Below are 20,208 nucleotides of genomic sequence, written 5' to 3' on the forward strand. Positions count from 1 at the left end.
AAAAAGGGATTTTTTTTGGCTTATTTGGCCTTCTTTCCATTTAACATAATGTTTATAGACATTCCCCCAAAATTTGCTTGATGCGAAATGTGTACACTATAGCTGTATCTTCTGAATTTTTTTTATATATTTAAAAGTTAAAAAGTGGTTTGTAAAATATTAAACTACTAAGAACAGAATATGATATGGCTCTATCATAGAAGTAGACTGAGGAACCAGACTGTTGTATCAGCAGAAGAAAAACATTAGGTTAATCTGTATTACAGCACTCTGAAAGAATACAGAGCTTTGAAAACAGCTTTCACTAGGGGGGTGGGACATTTTACTTTTATGTAGAGCTTTTGTTCATTTAGAATTGTTTACTCCAGCAAGCAACCCTGTGCTCTTTGTTTGACTGATTTTTCCCATTTGGCAGACCCTTTGCAATCACATGGATAACATTCTTCTTTCCACTGAGACATAGAAAAACTATTCTTTATTGACCTTGCTTGTTGTCCTTAATGGCAAAAATATATCTACATACTAGGTGAACCATATTACTCATCACTGACTTCAAGTGAAAATTCTTCAAAGCAAGCAACTCAAAGAGCTGCTCTCATTTTTATTTTTTAACAATCCAGTGATTTCTCCCTAGCAAACAACTCTGCCCTCGGCTACACACGCCCAACTCCCACAGCTGGCACTGAGAACTGTGTACCAGTATCCGAGGGCTGAAGTTGTCTTAAAAGAAAAAATGCCATGCGTAGAAAATATGTCTTCTGGGTTGGGTGGGGGGAATTTTCTCCCTTGTATTGAACAGCAGAGTATTTGCTGGGGAAGTATGGATGCGTACTTTTTCATTTCTGTGGATGTTTTAGAAAGCTAAGTATTTAATGTTTTATTTTGTATGGTTGCAGTGGGAAGCAAATTGCAAGACTTAGAACATACACAAAAGCATTCACCATTTCAATTTTAGTTTTCTCACCAGTATCACAAAATATGGATTAAATTGCGTGGTACTGATTTAGAAACACATTAGCATTACAGTTTTACTTTGACATGTGAGTTGTTGTAAATCAAAGGGAGATTACGTAAGGGCCCAGCATGCCAAGATGAAATTCTGTTTTAATATGAGCAAAATTTTGTTGAAACAGATGGAATTGTGCACATTTAGCCAAATTTTGTGTCCATATTTATTTATGTTTCTGAATGCTCACATAAAATCTTTTCTGATAGACATAAAACTCTGGATGAAATAAATGGGTCTCTAGTTAGCATAAACTGGAGCTGTTTTTCTGACTTCTGCAGAGCTGCAACAATTTGTGTAAATTCAGGCTCTGCTCTGAACAGTCACATTTTCAGAAACACTGTGTTTCTGCAATTCCAAGTGAAGGCAAGGAAAGCTAGGGTTGCTCTGCATTTCTGAGCGGAAAACTCGGAGGGCCTTTTGTTATCACTTAGCACATGTGCTGAGAAAGTGTAAAATGAAGATCACAGGGACAGCATTTTCGGTGATCTTGCATGTGTACTTACTTACATAAGGCACAAGCAGAATAAAAAGTGGATTGGGCCCCCTGCTAAGGTCCCCTCATTATTTTTTAATTCAGCCTTGTCAAGTAAAACCCTACTTCGGCCTTAAAAATTTCAGTTAGAGAAGATACTTGTACTTCTCCTACTAACTCCATACAAGTCCAACAACGGCCTAGGTGATTTCAAGAAAAGAGTAATAAAATGTGGATACCAGGTAGTGTTGCTGTGGTTCAACATGAATTTATTCCATCACTTCGGCAGACTTCATCTGCACCATTATACCAGTACCCACCTCTCTTTTTTTTTTTTTTTCCCCTGCTTCATGATGCTGGTGTTTTACCAGATCAGGAAAACAAAACCGCTTTTGAAAAACTCTGATAAAACATCAAGGTTACCACAATTCTGTGTTGTTCAGCCACAGCTGTGTGGTCCTGCTCCCCCCCCCCCCCTCCTTTCACAAGTGCTTGAGCCAGTTCAAGGAACTGCTGAGCCAAGTGGAAGAATCAAAATTAGTTGTAGTGTTAGGAGCTTGTCTGTGCAGCTCCTTGCCTGGCTCACAGAGGGTTTGAGAGGTGCTAGAGCTAGGGGCAAGCGTGGGAACGTGACCAAAGGTGGAGGAATCTTGCCCTAGCCTTTAGGAGACAGTTTCCTTCATTTCAACTTTGCTCATACTGCAGAAAAAATATAGGTGGATTTTAACATCAAGCTAGCACAAGTGTTGTAAGTAAATAGTAAAGCCTTTATTCTCGTTAAGAACAGCATTTTGAAAATAAAACATTTGCCCATGCTTTACAACCTTTGTAGTTTTGTATAGTTATGTACAGTCATCATGGTACACATTGATTGTCTTGAAAATCCTTTAAAGATGTACTTAATAAGATACCAGTATGCAACAATCAGCGGAAAAAAAGGTACGTTATAAAACACACATTAATACATTTAATAAATATATTATCTATCAAAAATGAGCTTTAGCTCTCATCAATTAATAAAAAGCACCTGCTTTGTAATCCTGTAAGTTGGTAGAATAGTTCAATTGTTTTATTATAAAAGCTACAGTGCTCCCTTTTGCATTGCCTTTGGTTAGGCCCAAGGCATCAAGCTCCAAAGCCAACCAAGATGTCTGTGTTTATACCAAAAACAGAAACATCTAGTTCTATACTTCATGTACCTTGTTTGTAGAAACACGTGCATGTACTGAGAGTGCTATTCTGAAGATGCTACATATTTTCTGGCAAGTGTCAAACACCCTCAGCTCCTCTGAAAGCAGGACAGGACCTGTGAAGTATGGCTTTGGATGCTTTTCTACCCATTGATCAGAAGCCAGTTATTATAAATCTAGTTTTGGTAACAATTTTTTCAGATGCTTTACAATTTCTGTATGGAAACACCACGAGTACATACCATCAAGGGACAACATAGTAGCTTTTATAGTGTAAAAGCTAATTAAAATTAACTGAACAGTGAAAGGCTTGTGCTTACACTTATGTTGTTCACAGATGCTCTACATTCTAGATAACTCATAAAAGGCAAAAGTAAACAATGTGTTTACTGTAACAGAAATATAAGTTAACATAAAGGTGCCTTTCTTCAATTACATTTTTATTTGGGGCATTTTACATAACAAACTAGTGACTTACAAAAAAATTGCTTATTACTAATTGTATGAAGTTGGAAAGTAAAGACCCTCCTAATCTATTGCCACACCTTCACCACAAATTAAGCCCAATCCTGCTACTTTGCAATGGTGTGAATAGTTCACACGACCAACCAAGGACAGTAGTCATGTGAGTAGCAGATTGTAGAATCTGGCCGTATTTTTGTATAAGGCCTTAAATTCCAATCAGCTTCGTTATGAGCAGGATTGGGAACTCTATTTATCAATTCAGTCACACCCAGAAAAAGAAAAAAAACAACACTATTTCTTAAGAGGACTATATCTCATACTGTTTTTGTCCAAGGTCTGTAAAATATGTATTGTAGTTCATAAATCTCGGCTGTAGCATGATAAAACTTTTAAAAGGAAGCTGGCCTACCATTTATGCCATGGTCATCTTATATGTTTTTACGGTAGTTTTCTGATTTTTTAAAACAAAACTCTTCAGGCAAGTGATGATAAGGGGTTTTATATTCTTCCAAATTATGCAACTTCTGGGTAACTATTGCTATCATAAATGTTACTTTATTTGATCAAAGCTTTGCTTTTAACAAGCAAAACGTATTTCTAAGTCACTGGATAGCATGCAATATCCACCCCTACCCTACTTGGTTACCTAGGCCACCTAGTTACTTACAAAATAAAATAAGCAATCCCTACAACAAGCACATGCTTCCTTTGCCTTGAGGAGGGAAGGGCAGGGGGGAATATCTGACATGGAGCTAACACACTCCTTTATTCATGCATGACAGAAAACCATTGCGTCTGGAAGAGAAGGGCTGTGAAATAAAATCCTATAAGATGATCATGGCAAGAATGGCAATATATATTTTTTCATATATATATACACATATATATCAGTGTGCAACACTTAGGGACTGGTCTTGCAGCCTCTGTACCTGTATGTAGACCCAGACTGCTCGTGGGAGTACATTTCTGCAGGACTAGGTTCCTAATTCAGTAGAAATGGAGGTACATGGAGAATCAGGAAGACTCTTGAAAAATAAAACGCTCATTTCTTTTGCAGTATACAGCAAGTAACTTCTTTCTGTGAAGCTACTAAGCTATTCGGTTATTTGTACATTATATTTTTTAGTTTGAAAATATATATTTTTATTATAGCATATGCAAAGTTTATTTGTTATATGTTTCCTATGCCCTCAAGTAAAAACAATTTGCTTTTAGTATCGAGGAAAGCTAAGATTAACATCGGCCAAACAGTGAAGATACAATGATGTTTTCAATGTCTGATATGTATTAAATGTTAAATAAAGGAATGATTGCTTAAACATAATGAAAACCATGGCACAAACAATGGGCAATGGGAACCTTTCAAATAACCTGGAGAAAACAAAGATAAAAAGCTTTGAGAAAGTCTGCTTTATATCAACTCAAAAAAGTGGAGGTGGGGGGGAGGACGAGGGAAGAAACTACCTTAAAAAACAAAAACAACAACAAACCACCTCCAGAAAGGAGATTCTACCCGCTAGGCACTAAAACGCACAACCACATTTAAATGCACAAACAACTGCAGTCAATGGGACTACTCATATGAACAAGGATTAGAAACAGAGGCCTTGACCCTATATGCTGCTGAGTTTCTCCTGACAGGTGATCAGTACTTTTCAGCTGCCACCGAATTCCTGCTCGACGGGATCAGCCTACCAGCCCAGACCGGCTTGTGTTGTGCGGTGGGTTGCCCATCATCCACCATCACAACGAACGTACTTCTGGCAAACCCGCATCACGTTCTCTCCCCAGCTAAGTCTTTGCAAAGCGTATCCCTCCGAAGTTTCCTTTCATGGCTTCTTCTGTAGGAGAAGTGACAATGTGCGCGGCTCTGCTCGCACCTGGGGTTGAGGAATAAGAGGGAATCCGATTCCAGGCTTCTGGAGAAAGCTGACTATGCTGGACCTACACTTCTTCTCTGCCTCAAGAAGCTCCATAACTCCCATAAACCGTGCACAGACCTTTTATCTCTCCAGAACTGCCTTCATACACAGGCTTTTTAAAGAGAAGAATATCAACCTACAGTGTAATGGTAATTGAGTTGCCACAGAATGACAATGCTTGACTGCACATGATGCTACGTGATGTTACAGTACAGCTAGGTAATGAAGCAAACAAGGACTTTTCATGGCATTGGAAATGAAGGTAAAAGGAGCAAAATGGAAAGAAATCCTGTATGTTTTCACACTGTAGTGGCAATCTTTTGTGGCAACGTGAATTAAGTTTAGGTGAAAGGAGGATATTTTGCAAGCAGCTGGCAACTAAAATCAGGCTTGCCTCACACACTAGTTACAGACAAGAGAATATCTTACATTTCAGAATGCAATATCCCTCTCTTTCATTTTGAAGTGTGCCTACTACTATTTTAAATCAGATTCAGCTTCAGGCTTACAATTTTGTTTTTGCAATTAGTTTATCAGTTCAGTGGTGTTCACATTTACGCAAAATCCTCTGTAGGATTTCACAAGCTCCTGGATGTTCTGTTGCTTTGTTCTGGTACTGCTATGGATTCCTCCCTCAAAGACACACTGCCAAGGAACAAAATCTGCAACAAGGATTCTTACTCTCTACAGCCTACAGCCTTTCACCAGAGGTGTCGTCCAGTGTAACTTGGCGGAGCAGTTGGTATCTGCAAATAAGGATAATAAACCCATAACTGAGAGATCTAGTGTGTTCAGACATCAGTGTTACCATGCTACATGTACACATCAGCTTTAGAGCCAGTATTTCCAGAGCAAAATGATGCAATGAAACTCATGTTCAATCCATACAGTGCATTTACCTCTGTAAAAGCCATGACTATAAATTCATTTCTCTCTCATTTTACTATCTAATGCTCTCCAGTAAGCTTTGTATCCACCTCAGAACAAAACAAATTCTCTAGCATCTTATCGTCCTTAAACTGCCTTTTTCCTGAGCTGCATAGTCTAGTATCAGAAAATACTGGAACAGATGAATCCAAGTATCGAAAGGAAGCTATTCATTACTGACAGCAAAGCACAAGCCTCATTTTATTCAAGTCAGTATGTTTCCCACTGTATTACCCACACTGCAGAATCCTCATACCTAGTCTCTCTTGCTTACTAAACCCAAACAAAACTGTTCTTACTTACAAACAAAAGAAGAGACCTGCAATCAGATTGCATTCTTTGGCTTTAAATGTTGAGGCTGAGTTATGGAATCAGCTCATGATTCAAAAGAAAAAAACCCAACTCACATGAGTATAAACTGGCTCATGGGTAAATTTTTAACAAGCATGTTGGTATGCATGAAAAAACATGAAGATGAAAATTACTTTCTTAACATTATGCCTACTATATGCAGTTTCTTAGCTGCAACTTAAACATCATGCGAAAAACATTTAGAAAGCCTGTTTGGCATCAGATCGCTGAGCCATTCTTACAACTGCAAGGCTGCAAAAAACAGGTCTATTGAATAACAGCATGCCAAACTATTGCCTAAGAGAGAAAAATCTACGTTGTTATCATTAAAATATTCTATACTCCTCTTTTATGAATCTTTGACAGAGATCCATACATATGTAACTTACAAAGAATTATGGACGTTTTACAAGAAAGCGGAAGATAGGTGAGAGACCACCGTTATCTGCAACATTTATTGTTATTTAGAGTAAAGTACTGGCTTGAAACACTTGTGTGACTCACAAAATCTTGAAAAAAAAAATCAGGTGGGAAATTGTGTCACTTGCTAGTTAACAAACTTAACACAAGTGTGATTCAAAGGGGTTGTTTAGAGTCACTAAAGAACTTGGTTCACCCAAGCTACAATGCAAAATGTGAATGGCTAAGTAAAGAAATGCAAAATACTCTGTACTTACATCTTTTCTAGAGAGGAAGGGGAGCATTACATGCATACTTGCTCCCTGAATTTTCATGTATAGCTGTCACCCTGCTATGAATAAGCTAAATGCAGAAGGCTTTTCAATTAGTAGCAGTTGCATATGTATCGGTACAAAGCAAAGATTTCTTAAATCATCACATTTTGATACTTACAGTCCCACCATTTAGCACAACTGCCATCTCAGTTGGCTGATAAACATTGCTTCTAAAGGGAGCACTAGGTCGGCTTCCCAAACTGCCGTTTCGAAATCCTGCCGTCCTTAGCGCTGTGTTTAGAAAAGAGAGATTGTTCTTAGAACCCGGTCAGTGCTGCGCATCTCCTTTGAAATCATAAAAGTTTAATCCTCCAATTTAGTTACTGGGAACTGTGCCATTTATTTTAACTTTTATGCTGCCATACCAGTTTTCACATTGCTTTTGAACAGCAGGTTTTTGTACAGAATTGGGGAGGGATTGCAGGAAAGAAATCAGTTTTACATAAAATTAACTGTTTGCTGTGGAATGGGAAAAGTTTCTCAAACTTTGCTTAGTCTCATTTCACCAGGTGTTTAATGTCTCCAGTCAGAGAACCTGTGATGCATCTTGCACAATGCTTTCTGCAAAATGCTTCCTCTATCAGTCTGGATACTGTGGGGTTAAGTAAAATGATATTACTCTTTGCTTTCTATCAAACTCAGAGGACAGAGATCCAAAACATTGCATGAGCCAGCAAGCATGCTCACAGTCCCCACGAGCATTACTTCAGCATGACGAGCACATAAGGATTTTCCAGATGTTTCAGATTATATTTACTCTGCGAAACTAGAAATATGAAGTAAATATTGCTTTCAAATAGCTTAAACATGGCAATTAACTGAGGCAAAAGAGATGCTGACTGTCCTTCTGAATGTTTATAGCAGACCTACATTAGTGTCTCCATTAATTGCAGCACAAGTTTGGATTCAAGATGTATATTCTGAATGAGTGATGCGTAGTTAGGGATGTGCTTCTTTCCCTCTAAACCAGTCCGGGGATTGGCGCACACATACTCTATTTTACTTCAGGGGTAAATAATGGCTTCACTGAATTCAGATGTGGCCAGGGAACAGAGCTCATTTATACACGCTGCTTGAGCGGTTACAGTGGGCAATACTCATCTGTCAGCTGGTAAATAGAAACATGCCTGGATCTGGCACCTGGGGCAAGAAATTCTCTGAGATTTAATTGAAATTACAATACTCAGCTCTCTAGCTGAAATTGAGGATGAACTGAAGTTTAGAGGAATTTCAGCATAAACTTCAATGGAGTCAGGATTTAATATCATTGCACTGTGTGCAACAAGATTTAAATGGATCCTACAGCCATACACATTCCTCCATCCACTGCTGCTCTTCTCTTTGGGAGTTGGACACAGAGATGAAGAACAGTGTTCATTTAGCACAGATATTTAGAAATCCAGCCCTACAAATGCTCAGCTGTTTACATATATATGGAACCTTATCTGCTCTATATTTTAAAGTTATATATATATATCATGCTATATTAACATATTTTGCAAAACACTGGGAGGACAAAAGATGAAAGCCTCTACACTAGAATTATGTATCTTTTATTTTATGTTTAACTACCTCAGGCTCAGTAGTATTCCTTCTTTGTAGTTATGCTTCTTATTGTGTGTCACACAACTGATTGCTCTGATATTTGATAGTACACACAAAGAAAGATCTCTCTATAATGCATCCTATCGTTAAAATATTTACACATTTTAGTATATAATTTACATGGTGATTTCAAAACTATTTTAAAAGACACTACATTCAATTTCAGATTGCTGAGTTTTCCTTCCTTATTACTGCTGTTAGTCTAAAATATTTCCAACATGAGAATCAGAGAGAAAGTTGCCAAGAAGGTTTGAGTAAATGTCATGTCATAGTCTCCTTTTAACACACATTTTAAATTTAGTTAGCTTTGTTTTTAGGCACTGGCTCAGAGGATGACTTTTAGTACTAAAAGTTATTAAATGAAATTCAGTGAGTAACAGAGCTTATTGGGCTTGGGTTTCTCAACAGTTGTAGCACTCCACATTTCTTATCCAGGTTTTTCATGTATAAGACAAACCCTATTTGCTTTGCAGAAGTTGCCCTGTTACTGAGCAATGCACTTTGAGACAGCACTGAGAATTCATTTAAGTTGCCCTTTTCCAGGGATTCTAAATACTTAACTAGTATTTTTTAGAAGACATGGAAATGAGAATAATTATTCTAAGTAGATATTTCAACATATCTATCACATGAATATTAAAATTACAGATTAGTATGTTGTTTAAATAACTGAATTTAAAACTGTTTTGCTTTATTAATACTTAATGGTATTCCTGGAATAGAACACCTCTTGGTATGTATAACTTGGAGCTATGTTGTGATGAGAAAAAGGAAAAAATGAGACCATATGCTTATTTGAACCTATAGTTTAAAGGTTATTCAGATTTTTAGAATGATTATTAAAGTCTTTTTTTAAAAAAAAAAAAGGAAAGCAAATTTGCTTTATACAGAATGAATTAATGGAAAATACGTTTAACCAAACATGTTTTCCATTTAATACTAACCACTTATTTAAACAAATATTACAGTCAGCAAACCACGAGATGGTTTCTAGTCAGAGAATCACAGAATCACCTAGGTTGGAAAAGAGCTTCAGGATCACCAAGTCCAACCATAAATCACATCTTCCAAAATTTACGTATCATTGTTATTCTTAAACATCATTATTATTATTATTGAAGAAAGTATCCCTCCTTTAATTCCTGAACTCTTAAAGACAAATTCTTGAATTGAGGTTAATTAAATGAATAGCAGAAAAGATTATTCTCTGTATACCTGCAAAGAGCCAATTGCTAATGGATTCTGAGTGCTTAGCCACTGACAGCCGTCAGTGCAGTGATATGACTTAAATTAACACTTGCAGCCTTAATATGTGACTTGAATATTTTTACTTGTATTTACTTTTACTCTCCACCATGAGTACGTTTTGTCTCCAAACCCTGTTGTAATTCTATATATACACTAGAGAACAACTACAAAGGAAAAATTATTCTGTTTTGATTTATTAAAAACACATCCTTCTTCCACATGCCATGGGAATAGGATTGACATGCATTTATTATGATAAATATTAATAAGGGTATCAGATAAGGAAATCTATTTTGTATTTAGATTAAAACATAACATCATAAATTACACTATAATAGATACTATAATTCTTTTATAGCTATCATACATTAATCCATTTCACTAAAAAAATTGATCACTAATGACTAGATAAAAAAGGAGCTTCTGTGTTTTTTTTTTTTTTTTTTTTTTTTTTAAATGTATGCATGAATGAGAATAATACAGGCTGAAAGATCCAATTTTCTTCTTAGATCTGCCTTAGTCAGAAATAACTCCACTGAAGTCACTGCAGTTACCTTACTATGAAATTAATTTAATGGGAGTTGGAGGGCAGTAAAAAAAGAAAGATGAATGCATTTACAGTCTATGGCAAAGTTGCCTCTACTTCTTTGTAGCATTAGTAATAAATAAGCATTCTTCCATCCACGTGATTTTTGTTTGTTTTATCACTACCTGTGTTACATACTCACAGATCTTCACTCCTTTCTGTTCAAAGCTTTCATACAAGGAGGAAACCTTTAAAGTTCCTGCTAAAGCACTTGGAGGGAAAATATTTTCCTGACCCGACACTGTCACAAACATGAGTGCCCTTTTCCTACATGTCTGGTGTACATCCAGAGGAAACATCAAAAACAGAGGAAAACATCGATACGTAAAGATGAAAACAAAGGTAAAGTGCCTGGATAGTCATTGGCTGGGATGCCAAAGTTCTCGTCTCAATTACAGTGAATAAAAAGCAGTTTGTATAATACCAAAATCCTTTGTCCAATTGTGGGAGTTCACCAGAACACAACCTACCCTACACAATACCATCAGGCTAGTCACATAAGCATCCCTGTATATTTTCTGATCTGTGTTAAACTTTCAGCAATGGTTTGGATCTCTTAAACAACCAGTTGGGCTCTGACCCTTTTGGTAATCACTCATTTTCATTGCAAATTTTCATTGTGTGTCAGAACAACACATTGTTCTGTGTCACCAAACAGCTATGACAAGGAAAGCAGCCATTACCTTGAAACCTGTCTCTGTGTATTCTGTTCATATGTTAAAGTCTTCAGGACAAAAAACTGTCTTTGAACTTGCCTGTATACCACCTTGCATTTTTTTTTTCCTCCAGCATTGTAAAATAGCAAAGTCCTATGATATTACTGGTGGCATGATTATTATGCTACAGGTAGTATGATTAGTAATAATTATTTTGTTGCTGAAGAGGCTGAACACTTTGTAACATGGAGAACTTACTTGATTTTTTCTTGGGTTTTAAAAAAACACTTCATATAAAATGTTGTTAGTAATGACAAAAATATATATATTATTTACGTTATTTGAAAATAGAAGTTATTTTTCCAGTGTTTTCCTTCCGCTTTTGGTGTTGTTCATTTTTTTCAATGAAAAAAACAAGAGTCATTCTAACCAAAAGACATATTTTCTGTATTGTTTTTCCTCTACTACTTTCATAATTGATTTTTAACAAAAAATTTTAAAAGTGAGCTATAAGCAATATAAAAAAAATAAAAATGTAATGAGCCCTGTTCTGAATACCTGAAAAACATCTCATACAGATTATTTTCTTTGCTACTACATAAAAATAGTAAATTCTTACCTGCATTATGTTCATCCATTGAAAAGGCTTTATTTTCCATGTAGCTCCGAGGAAGCTGTATATCTTCCTCAAAAGCAGTTTCACGCATCCTTGGCTGTGAAGTATCAAAATAATTGGGAGTGTTTTCCTGCTGTGATGGAAGGATGCTACAGTGGACCTCAGGGATAGCATGAAAAATAACAAACACCCAACCACTGGACACCAGTGCAATAGCAAGAGTGGGATCACTCCATTTGTCTCTTCTCTTTAGTTCAGCATTACCAAAGAGGTACATAGTCATCCAGGCTACCCAAATCAGAATCGAAAAGAAAAGTGTTATAATGAGACATACTCCATTTTTCTTCCATTTCTTAAACTTTCCACAGAGAGTGAAAAGAGAAAAACCCATGGTAAATACCATCAGGAACATAACGTAAATCAAAGCCATAGCAAAATCCATCGGTTCATAGCTGCAGGCCAACTTGTTATCTCTGACAACTGTTAGTATTAACCACTCGGTTGCAATAATGACCTGAACAAGCATCAGGCAGATCGCCACACCAGCTAGATGCCAGCCAGATGGACTTTTCCCATGTCGAACTAGTCTACGAAGTCTCCAGGCTTGAGCTAGCAGGCACGAGAAGCACAAAGCAAAGATAACTCCCCATAGAAACCTTCGGGTAGAGCACACCATTTCATCTTCTTGGATGATGAAAGCAAATGTCAGCCCAAACAGTCCAAGAGTCCCAAAAAGAAAGAGGAAGTGCATTCCCAGGGGGCTCTTCTTCTCTTTCTCCTTGATGAAGGGCAGCCTCACCAGCAAAATCAGCATCAGCAGCAACGTTGTCAGCACACCTGCTCCCGCAACTGCCTCCACTACTATTCCCCAAATGGCATCCAGGTCGCACAGGTACACGTACTGCGGGAGGAGGTCCAGTCCGCACCCTCTCGGCGTGCTGGAGTTTTCAGAAGAGCCATAGCTGATCACGAAGAGGAGGAAGAAACCAATGGCTGGGTAGGTTTTCATTTTTCTGTCTGAGACAATAAAACATTGGTTTGTTTAGCTACATGTTACTTCGGAGCATTTCACAGCAATTGGAAGTACAGCCTGTTTCAATAGCTCACATTTACACTTGTTTTTTGCACTGAATTTTCAGCGGAATTAGCCTACCCCATCCCCTTGTGCTGCCCTCCCAGAAAGTTACTTTTGCCTGTTGTACGCTGAGTGCAAACTGATTCGTTTCTGCATTTGCATAGATTGAAAATGTTTCCCATCACCACCCCTGCAAATATTCTAAAACGCAACCATAAGAAACAATTTATCATGTTGTGAAATCATACATTAACTGTGGTGTTTTACTGTTCAAATTTGGCTTCTTAAAGAATGTGTGAATTGCACTGAATCTGATACGAGTGTAAGTTGCATCAGAATTAGACTATTTCAGAGGCTTGCTCCTTTACTGGAATAATGATAGAGTTAGCCCCCTTCCTCCCCTTTAAAAAAAAATAAAAAAGAGAGACAAAGCAGTCTGAGGAAAATAAACATTGTGCTTTATTTTTTTTTTTAAAGGAAAATCTTGTTTTCATCCTCAGTCAATAGGCAGTTATGATATTCATTCCTTTCATCCTCTTCCAAAGCCCAGGTATTAGATTGCATTTGCGAATGGGAATGGTTGGCTAGAGAAATCTCATATTCCGCAACAATGGTGCACACATGCAGCGTCATCAATCAACTCATCAAAAATGAATGTCTCTTTGTGCTTCTTAGCAAATCTAAAGCCATTCAATGAAACAAACAACAAAAAACAGAGCTTCACTTTCCTCAGCCTACAGAGTGAACAATTGTAAACTCCCCAGGAACACAACATACCGTGCTCAATCACCAGGACCAAAAATCTGGACAAATTCCAGCAAGTCAAGACAAATTCCTAGTTTTAGGCAGAACACAGACTAGGTGATTTTAAAAGATGCATGTTACGCCATTTGCTTTTACTTAGCAAAGCAGGGCAAAGGAGAAGATTGTTAAAAATGTAACATTTAAATGAATAATCTATCCCAGAGAGTGTAAACACTACGTGTACCAGATATGAAACCTCATCCTGTTAACCTTCACTTGCTTAATTAGTGCTACAGATTTCAGTAGGATTACATTCAGTGATGTGAACTGCATGCCTAGGTGAAAATGCTCAGAATAAGAATTTCATTATATGGTGTGTGGAGACCTTATGGAAGAAAAGCACCATGGAAGCAGGCACTGAGTTACTCATGTAACTCACATGACATGCTTAAGATATACAGCAAGAAAGTGAGATGCTATCAGTAACTTTTTTACAACTTACACAAAGCCCTAAATGATTACTCGTATAACGATGTTTTATAAATCAGAAATGTGTTTAATGAAAACATCAAGAAGTTTAATGAGTTGAAAATGTTTTAAAGTCACAGTGCAATGTTGTTACATTGGACATAATCAGTCCTAACCAGTGCCAAAACTATTTACACATACTTCATGAAACAGTGCAGCATCTATTACAGATGAGCACTATGGGTTTTCTTCCAGTGTGTTATAATCCTGTAACAGGCAAAGTTAAATCTTGAGAATCGCAATCTTTAAGCTAATGTTCATCCCCTTTCGCTGAATAATGAACAGTGCCCATTTTAGGCTACTGCCAGGAGACGAATGATGGAAATTACACTTTCCTATTAGAGGAACCAAGACAGCAAATGCGCTAATATAAATGTGTAATGACTTTATGGTCTTCATTTATGCAACAGACAAAAAAGCTTATTACAAAATTTCATCTCTGAAGTAGAAGCTGTGACAAATAAGGTGATAGGGCATCGGACAAACAAGAGACAAGTAATGAATGAGCTGTGCCTGCCCACAGAAATTACAGTATCCTCGCACTGTTGGAAGGGCTAAAATGTTTTAACGCTACAATGACTTGCAGCTAATGACTAAAGATTTTTTCCTACCTAACTGTAATTTTCTTTATGGTGAAATGGTAGAAGATTTACTTATTTGTACCTGATTTGTATAACAGGTTTCTCAATAACTGTCATGACATGGTAAAAACACTGACTTTACACAAAGAAAATTAATCATCAGTGAAATATATTCATTTCCCTATTGAAAATGGTCATGCTCAATAAATATCTTTACGAGTACAGAATTAACTAGAAGGAAACATTCCGAAGGTAACTTAGGAATCCCTTCTACACATAGGTGGTTCTTACTCCAACTAGTGCATTTACTTTTTAGGATATCCAAAACATCCTAAAAATAAAAGTGGGGAATGGTCACCTGCTGGTACAAAGGGAGGAAATCCACTAGGATCTAAGGCAATGCTGTGAACCATGGGTACCAATTTCAAGAAGCAGGAGATCGTGTGGAAAGTTACTCAAAACTCATCCTCAATGTCTCCCAAATCGGAAACAATAAACAGCCCTTTAAATGAGGATCACGTTAATTTTCCACTACCCTACCACTTACAAATAATGATATACATGCACTAAATTGGTTTTAATACTAGCTTTGTTTATTCACTGCTCTCCAAAGACCTGGCGGTAATGAATTAAGTGCAAGTATCTCTAGTTCTAAGATATTTTCCAGTTTTCTGGTTACTTTATTCTTGTCATGTAACCCTCATGTGATTGAGCTATTCTAGGACAGTCTGTTTCCATGGAGATTGTGCTGCATGGGTAAGCAGTCATATTGTCAGCCCATCATTTGTTTCCTCTTCCTATTTGGAAGTGTTTGCGAAAGGAGGGTTAATACATTTGGAGTAGTTTCCCCTCCACGAAGGAGTAGTCTCTTTAGGAAAGGGGAAAACACAGAAATTCAGAGATGTTCAACTCAGGAGTTTTCCCAAGTTTCTTCCATCTGTGAAATTACTTTTGGGAGAGCTGATGGAAATAAACAGTAGTTCTCTTAGAAAGCTCCAATGCAGCTACAGCATAAAACAAGAAATCTCTAGGAATGCTGACAGGTATTCTTGGTGTGCAATCACATTCCCATCACGTCAGCAAGTCATGCTGAACAGTAAATGCTTTCTACATCAAAGCTTTCAAACTGGGCTTCCTCCAAATGAGGAATCTTCTCCTTGTCACTGCTATAGATACAGCCACGTTTGCAATCAGTTTAGTACACACTTCTGCCTGACTAGGTAAGAACTGACAACATTAATATGCAAACCCCGTGATGATACCAGCCCAAATCCTCTTGCTAGCACTGTTCCTCAGCAGTGAACTCACACTGGCATATAGACAAGGAAAAATTGCATTACAACACTGAAGTTTTAGCTTTAGCTGAAACCACAGACTCAGTAAGTAAAAGGGAAAACTATGAAGTCTTTTTTTTTTTCCAGAAAAGTTGTTTTGGAAAAGCAAAGTATCAGTATGGGTTTGTTGTTAAAATAGTGCCTTCCTCAAGCCTGTGTTGTGGGTGGAGAGGCAGAAGCCTGTGCGCCTCGATTTTACTACAGAATCTCATCTCTGCTCATTATTCCCAGTAGCTACATAAATCAGTGACTGCAGGAGAGTAGTATTTTTACCTCTTTATGTCTAGATTAGCTCTCAGCAAAGTTATGCAACCTCTCGGCAGTAACAATAGCGCTCTGTTTGACTGGCACCTCACTCCTACTCCCACCGGAGAGCTACAGCGATAGTAATGCAGAAATGTCACAGAAACATTCCAGCACACACAGTCAGCGACACCAACGTGTCTCCGGCAGAGCTGAATGAAACTGTTAATACAGGAGGAAGTCAGATTGATTTTTTTTGTCCCCAGATCCCCCTCCAAAATCAGACTGCAGTACAACTGGTTAAGCCAACATACCTGGACCCGAGAGCAATCAGAAGCACATAAAACCAATTGAGGAGCTTTAGGTATTTCAGGCAAAAGCAGAAAGCAAACAGTAGGACAGCTTGGAAATCCAGCCCTCAATTTTTAGTCTAAGATCTGTTCTCAGTTACCAAGCACAAACTGCTGTTTGCAGCGGAGTGAAGTCCCCTGCGCTATCGGGTGTAGGGGACAGTGCAAGAACCAGTACAGAAATGGCAGACATGGAGCTGCCCCAGCGGTACAAAGTACAATTGCAAGCAAGCAACTGAGCAGAAAGAGAAAAATCTCACAGTTGTCATCAGAAAGTTGTCATGGTTAAAAATCAGTGAGGCTTTCAAGAGCTGAAGCCTTCTGACCAAAGACTGCAAATCTGTTACCTAGTCAAACACATGCTGCTGTGTGCCATTAGAGAATATCTATAGCAAGAATAAATCTGTAACCATGTAAAGGTTTATGTTATTTATGGTTAGATGCATTGTCTGATCCCCTTTTTACAGTCCTAACGTTAATCAACTGATACAGGAGGAAGCATCTGATCTCAGAAAAAGGAAAACAGCCCAGTAAATAAAAGCAGTAGTAGCACAAATAGTAACCTGCTCAGCCACGCACAGGCAGAAGACTGGTTCACTGTAGCATTTCCAAAAAAAACCGCCCCCACCACCAAGTGTTGTGGAGAGATGGTAGCGAGTGAGGAATTAATCACAACACGGGATCTCTGCCAGCTCCTTTTGATCAGATTTGAAGAATGAGCTTCAAGACTGATAACAGAGCAGCAACAGTCGAGCCAAGATCAGTCTACTGAGCAGATGTATTTCTAGAATAATAATTAATAGTGCAATTGCACTTTGTATGCAAAAACACAACCCTGGTTTGGATTTACCCTGCGTTGGAATAACCCACGTAATGCTCACAGCTACAGAAAGCATGACCCCTCTCCAAAAGACGTAGGAAAATGTGTTTTCATTTAGAAATACTTTGCAACGCTGAATGTTATATGCAATGAGCTTTCAGCTGTTCTAGGTGCTCACCATTTCCTTCAGTCAGACACTGTATGTCCTCTGTACCTAAATGTTTATGACTATGAAGTCTGCTCTTATTATGCTACTATCGACCAATGACACCAATCAATGTTTTTCCTTTGCTTTGCTAATTCTCCAACTGTTTCTCTTCATGTCACAGCCTCGTGATGGAGGGGTTCCCTTCACCTGATGGCCCTGATGCAGGGAGACAACAGCTCAGTACCCACAGCCCCGGCTGGTAAGCGGCACATAAAGCACCGCACAGGCTCCGTGCTCCAGCAGCGAGAGCCCACCGAGGTGTCGAGGTTCAGCGGGCAGGAAATCCTGTTAGCCTTGGGATAAACATTAGGTCAGGCGTAAACAAAGGGTTCACATAAGTGCTAAATCCTATCGCTCTTTGGCTTCGGGGAGAAGCAATACAGAGGGAGGGCTTTTTATTAAGTGGAAATTAAACAGCTGGCGGGGCTCAGCCCTCCCGAGCCGCGCTGCACCCCGACCTGGGGCTCCCACCTTCCAGCTGAGGCCGGGACCGGGCAGAAAGGCGCAGCCAGGGGCCAGCAAAAGGCTTCTCCCCCCGGTCCCGGTCCCGGAGCACAGCGCCCGGTGCCGGGGGGCGCGGGGCCGGGCAGCCCCCGCCTGCGGCCGCTTCCCTGCTCCCCCTTAATCCTCCCGCACCGCCGCCTCCTCCCCGCCCGCACCTAGCCTGCTCCCCTTCGGTCCCCCGCTCCCTTCGCTCTCCCCTCTCTCTTCCCAGGCTCTCCCTCCCTCCCTCCCCCAGCCTGGCTCAAAGCCCCCTCCTCGCCAGCCCTTCCAGGCGGGGGCAGCCCCCTCCTCCGCCCCCCTCTGCTGCCCTATATCCACCCTAATCCCCCTGCCGGACTCCCTGCAGCCTGCTGTCTGCTGCCGGCCACCGGGCTAATTCCGCGGGCGCAGCTCGGGGCCGGCACCTCCGGGGGCCAGGAACTGGGGAATGGGGACCGGAGAATAGAGACCGGGGGCTGGGGAATAGGGACCGGGACCGGGGACCCCACTCACCCGCTGGCTGCTGCAGCCGAGGCCGGCGGGGCAGCTGTGTCCGCCTGCCCGCCGCAAGTCACATCCCGGAGCCTGCGAGCACCGAGCCCCCCCGGGGCTGCTCATGGAGCGCCTGGCCCCGGCACGGCACGGAGCGGTGCGCTGCCCGCCCTGCTCTGCGCCCTCCGCCCCGCTGCGCTACGACCCGGCGGCGAGCCCCCTCCCACCGCCCCGCCCCGGCACGGCTCGGCTCGGCTGGGCTCGGCACGTATCCACCTCCACGGGCACTGGCACGGCACGGCTCGCCCCCAGCCCGGCCGGATTGCTGCTGCGAGGTGCAGGGAGCGCAGGGCACGGGGAGCCGGGAGCAGGCACCGTGCACAGCCAGGCGTGCGGTCCTGCGCGCCCCGGTGCTGTGCGGACGGGGTGCGAGAAATCCGGGCTGCGCACCCATCCCGGCACGCCGGCTGTGTGTGCACACCTCGGGCTGGTTTGGGGCTGGCAGGGGAGGGAGGCTTTGCAGCTCCGTGGCAGCTGGGGTTTGCGATGGGCTGGAAATATTCACCCCATCTGCCTCCGGTGCACGTGTCCAACCTGCTGCTACCTTAGACATTCAGAAGAGAGAAATTGTATTGAGCAAACGACATTTTCCAGGTTGCTTATGCAGCACAATTCAGGAACAGGCCCTGTGAGCACATGGGGCCCCACAAAGGCGATGCTCAGAGCTGGTCGGTGCCTCCCAGCTCGCAATGTGCAGCTCACGTCCCCCTTCCCAGCTTCTGCACAGTCCTTTCTGGGAAAGCTGCAACCCCTCCGAAAGCAGATGCTGTATTCACAGGACAGGGCTTCCTGCAGATTTCAGAAGGAGTTATTTGTAGCACGGAAAGACAGCTTCAGTTGGTGATGTTCATTGCACAGCAAAAACTTGTCTGCCTTTTAAGCCTTTAGACTACATCCACGCAACGCCCCTGTGACTGGCAGCCGCCCTGTGCTGTGCGTCAGTCTTTTGATGCTTTCAAACTGCTAATGGGAAACTGGGCAGACACAAGCGCAATGGCGTTGTCGGCGGGGAGCGATGGACACCTGTCCTTCCTGACTGCAGGTAGCACGCTGTGCATCTTGCTAGGCTTCCATATCCAGAGCCTTTCAAAGGGAAACTGCCGAAATGTGTTCTCCAACACAGATCTGTAACCTTTAACCAGCCTCATGCTAGCACGCATGGCTTCATTTAGATGTCACTTGTTATGTCCTGGGGGGTTACCTGAACTTCTCAGGGTAGCTGACGTGCAGTAAATCAGATGGTGCTGTTGCAATGCTATTCCCTGTGTTTAGGCTGGGCAGCAGGAGGAGAACAGCTGCAACAGAACAATTTCATGTTTCTGCTCTTTTCTCCCTTGCTGATGCTGGATTTTAGGCACTGGCGTTATTTGAGTCACATGTAAGCAATAATACCCTGCCCTTGCATCAGTCGATATCTACGCGCTATACAAAGTAAACCAGGAATTTTACAGAAACTGAGGCAGTGAGAAGTGAAGTGGCTGTGAGCTGCCCAAGGTCACTCGGCAGCCT

The 20,208-nt window shown here is 40.7% G+C and overlaps 1 protein-coding gene across 2 annotated transcripts; it reads right to left on the minus strand.

Moving 5' to 3' along the window:
• Window positions 1-2,227: 2,227 nt before the first annotated feature.
• Window positions 2,228-18,800, minus strand: GPRC5B (G protein-coupled receptor class C group 5 member B). 2 transcript variants are annotated; one of them, XM_084296357.1, is made up of 5 exons: window positions 18,661-18,800; window positions 11,785-12,798; window positions 7,189-7,301; window positions 5,740-5,804; window positions 2,228-5,016 (listed from the first exon to the last, which is right to left on the minus strand). In XM_084296357.1, exons 2-4 carry the CDS (start codon window positions 12,788-12,790, stop codon window positions 5,760-5,762), a joined length of 1,164 nt encoding a protein of 387 aa, XP_084152483.1. In that variant the 5' UTR covers window positions 12,791-12,798; window positions 18,661-18,800; the 3' UTR covers window positions 2,228-5,016; window positions 5,740-5,759. The 2 variants fall into 2 exon arrangements, with proteins under 2 accessions (XP_084152483.1, XP_084152482.1); XM_084296356.1 differs by having other exon boundaries at window positions 2,228-5,804.
• Window positions 18,801-20,208: the final 1,408 nt, after the last annotated feature.

The sequence above is a fragment of the Netta rufina genome, assembly GCF_964035555.1.
Source record: "Netta rufina genome assembly, chromosome: 15".
NCBI lineage: Eukaryota > Metazoa > Chordata > Aves > Anseriformes > Anatidae > Netta > Netta rufina.

What these genes read in the sequence shown, in the direction of transcription:
- GPRC5B (XM_084296357.1), bottom strand. Translation starts at nt 12,790, where the DNA reads ATGAAAACCTACCCAGCCATTGGTTTCTTCCTCCTCTTCGTGATCAGC. An exon ending in AATGGATGAACATAATGCAG is followed by an intron (nt 7,302 to 11,784) that starts GTAAGAATTTAC and finishes TTCTAAACACAG; the next exon opens with CGCTAAGGACGGCAGGATTT. An exon ending in TTGTGCTAAATGGTGGGACT is followed by an intron (nt 5,805 to 7,188) that starts GTAAGTATCAAA and finishes CCTTATTTGCAG; the next exon opens with ATACCAACTGCTCCGCCAAG.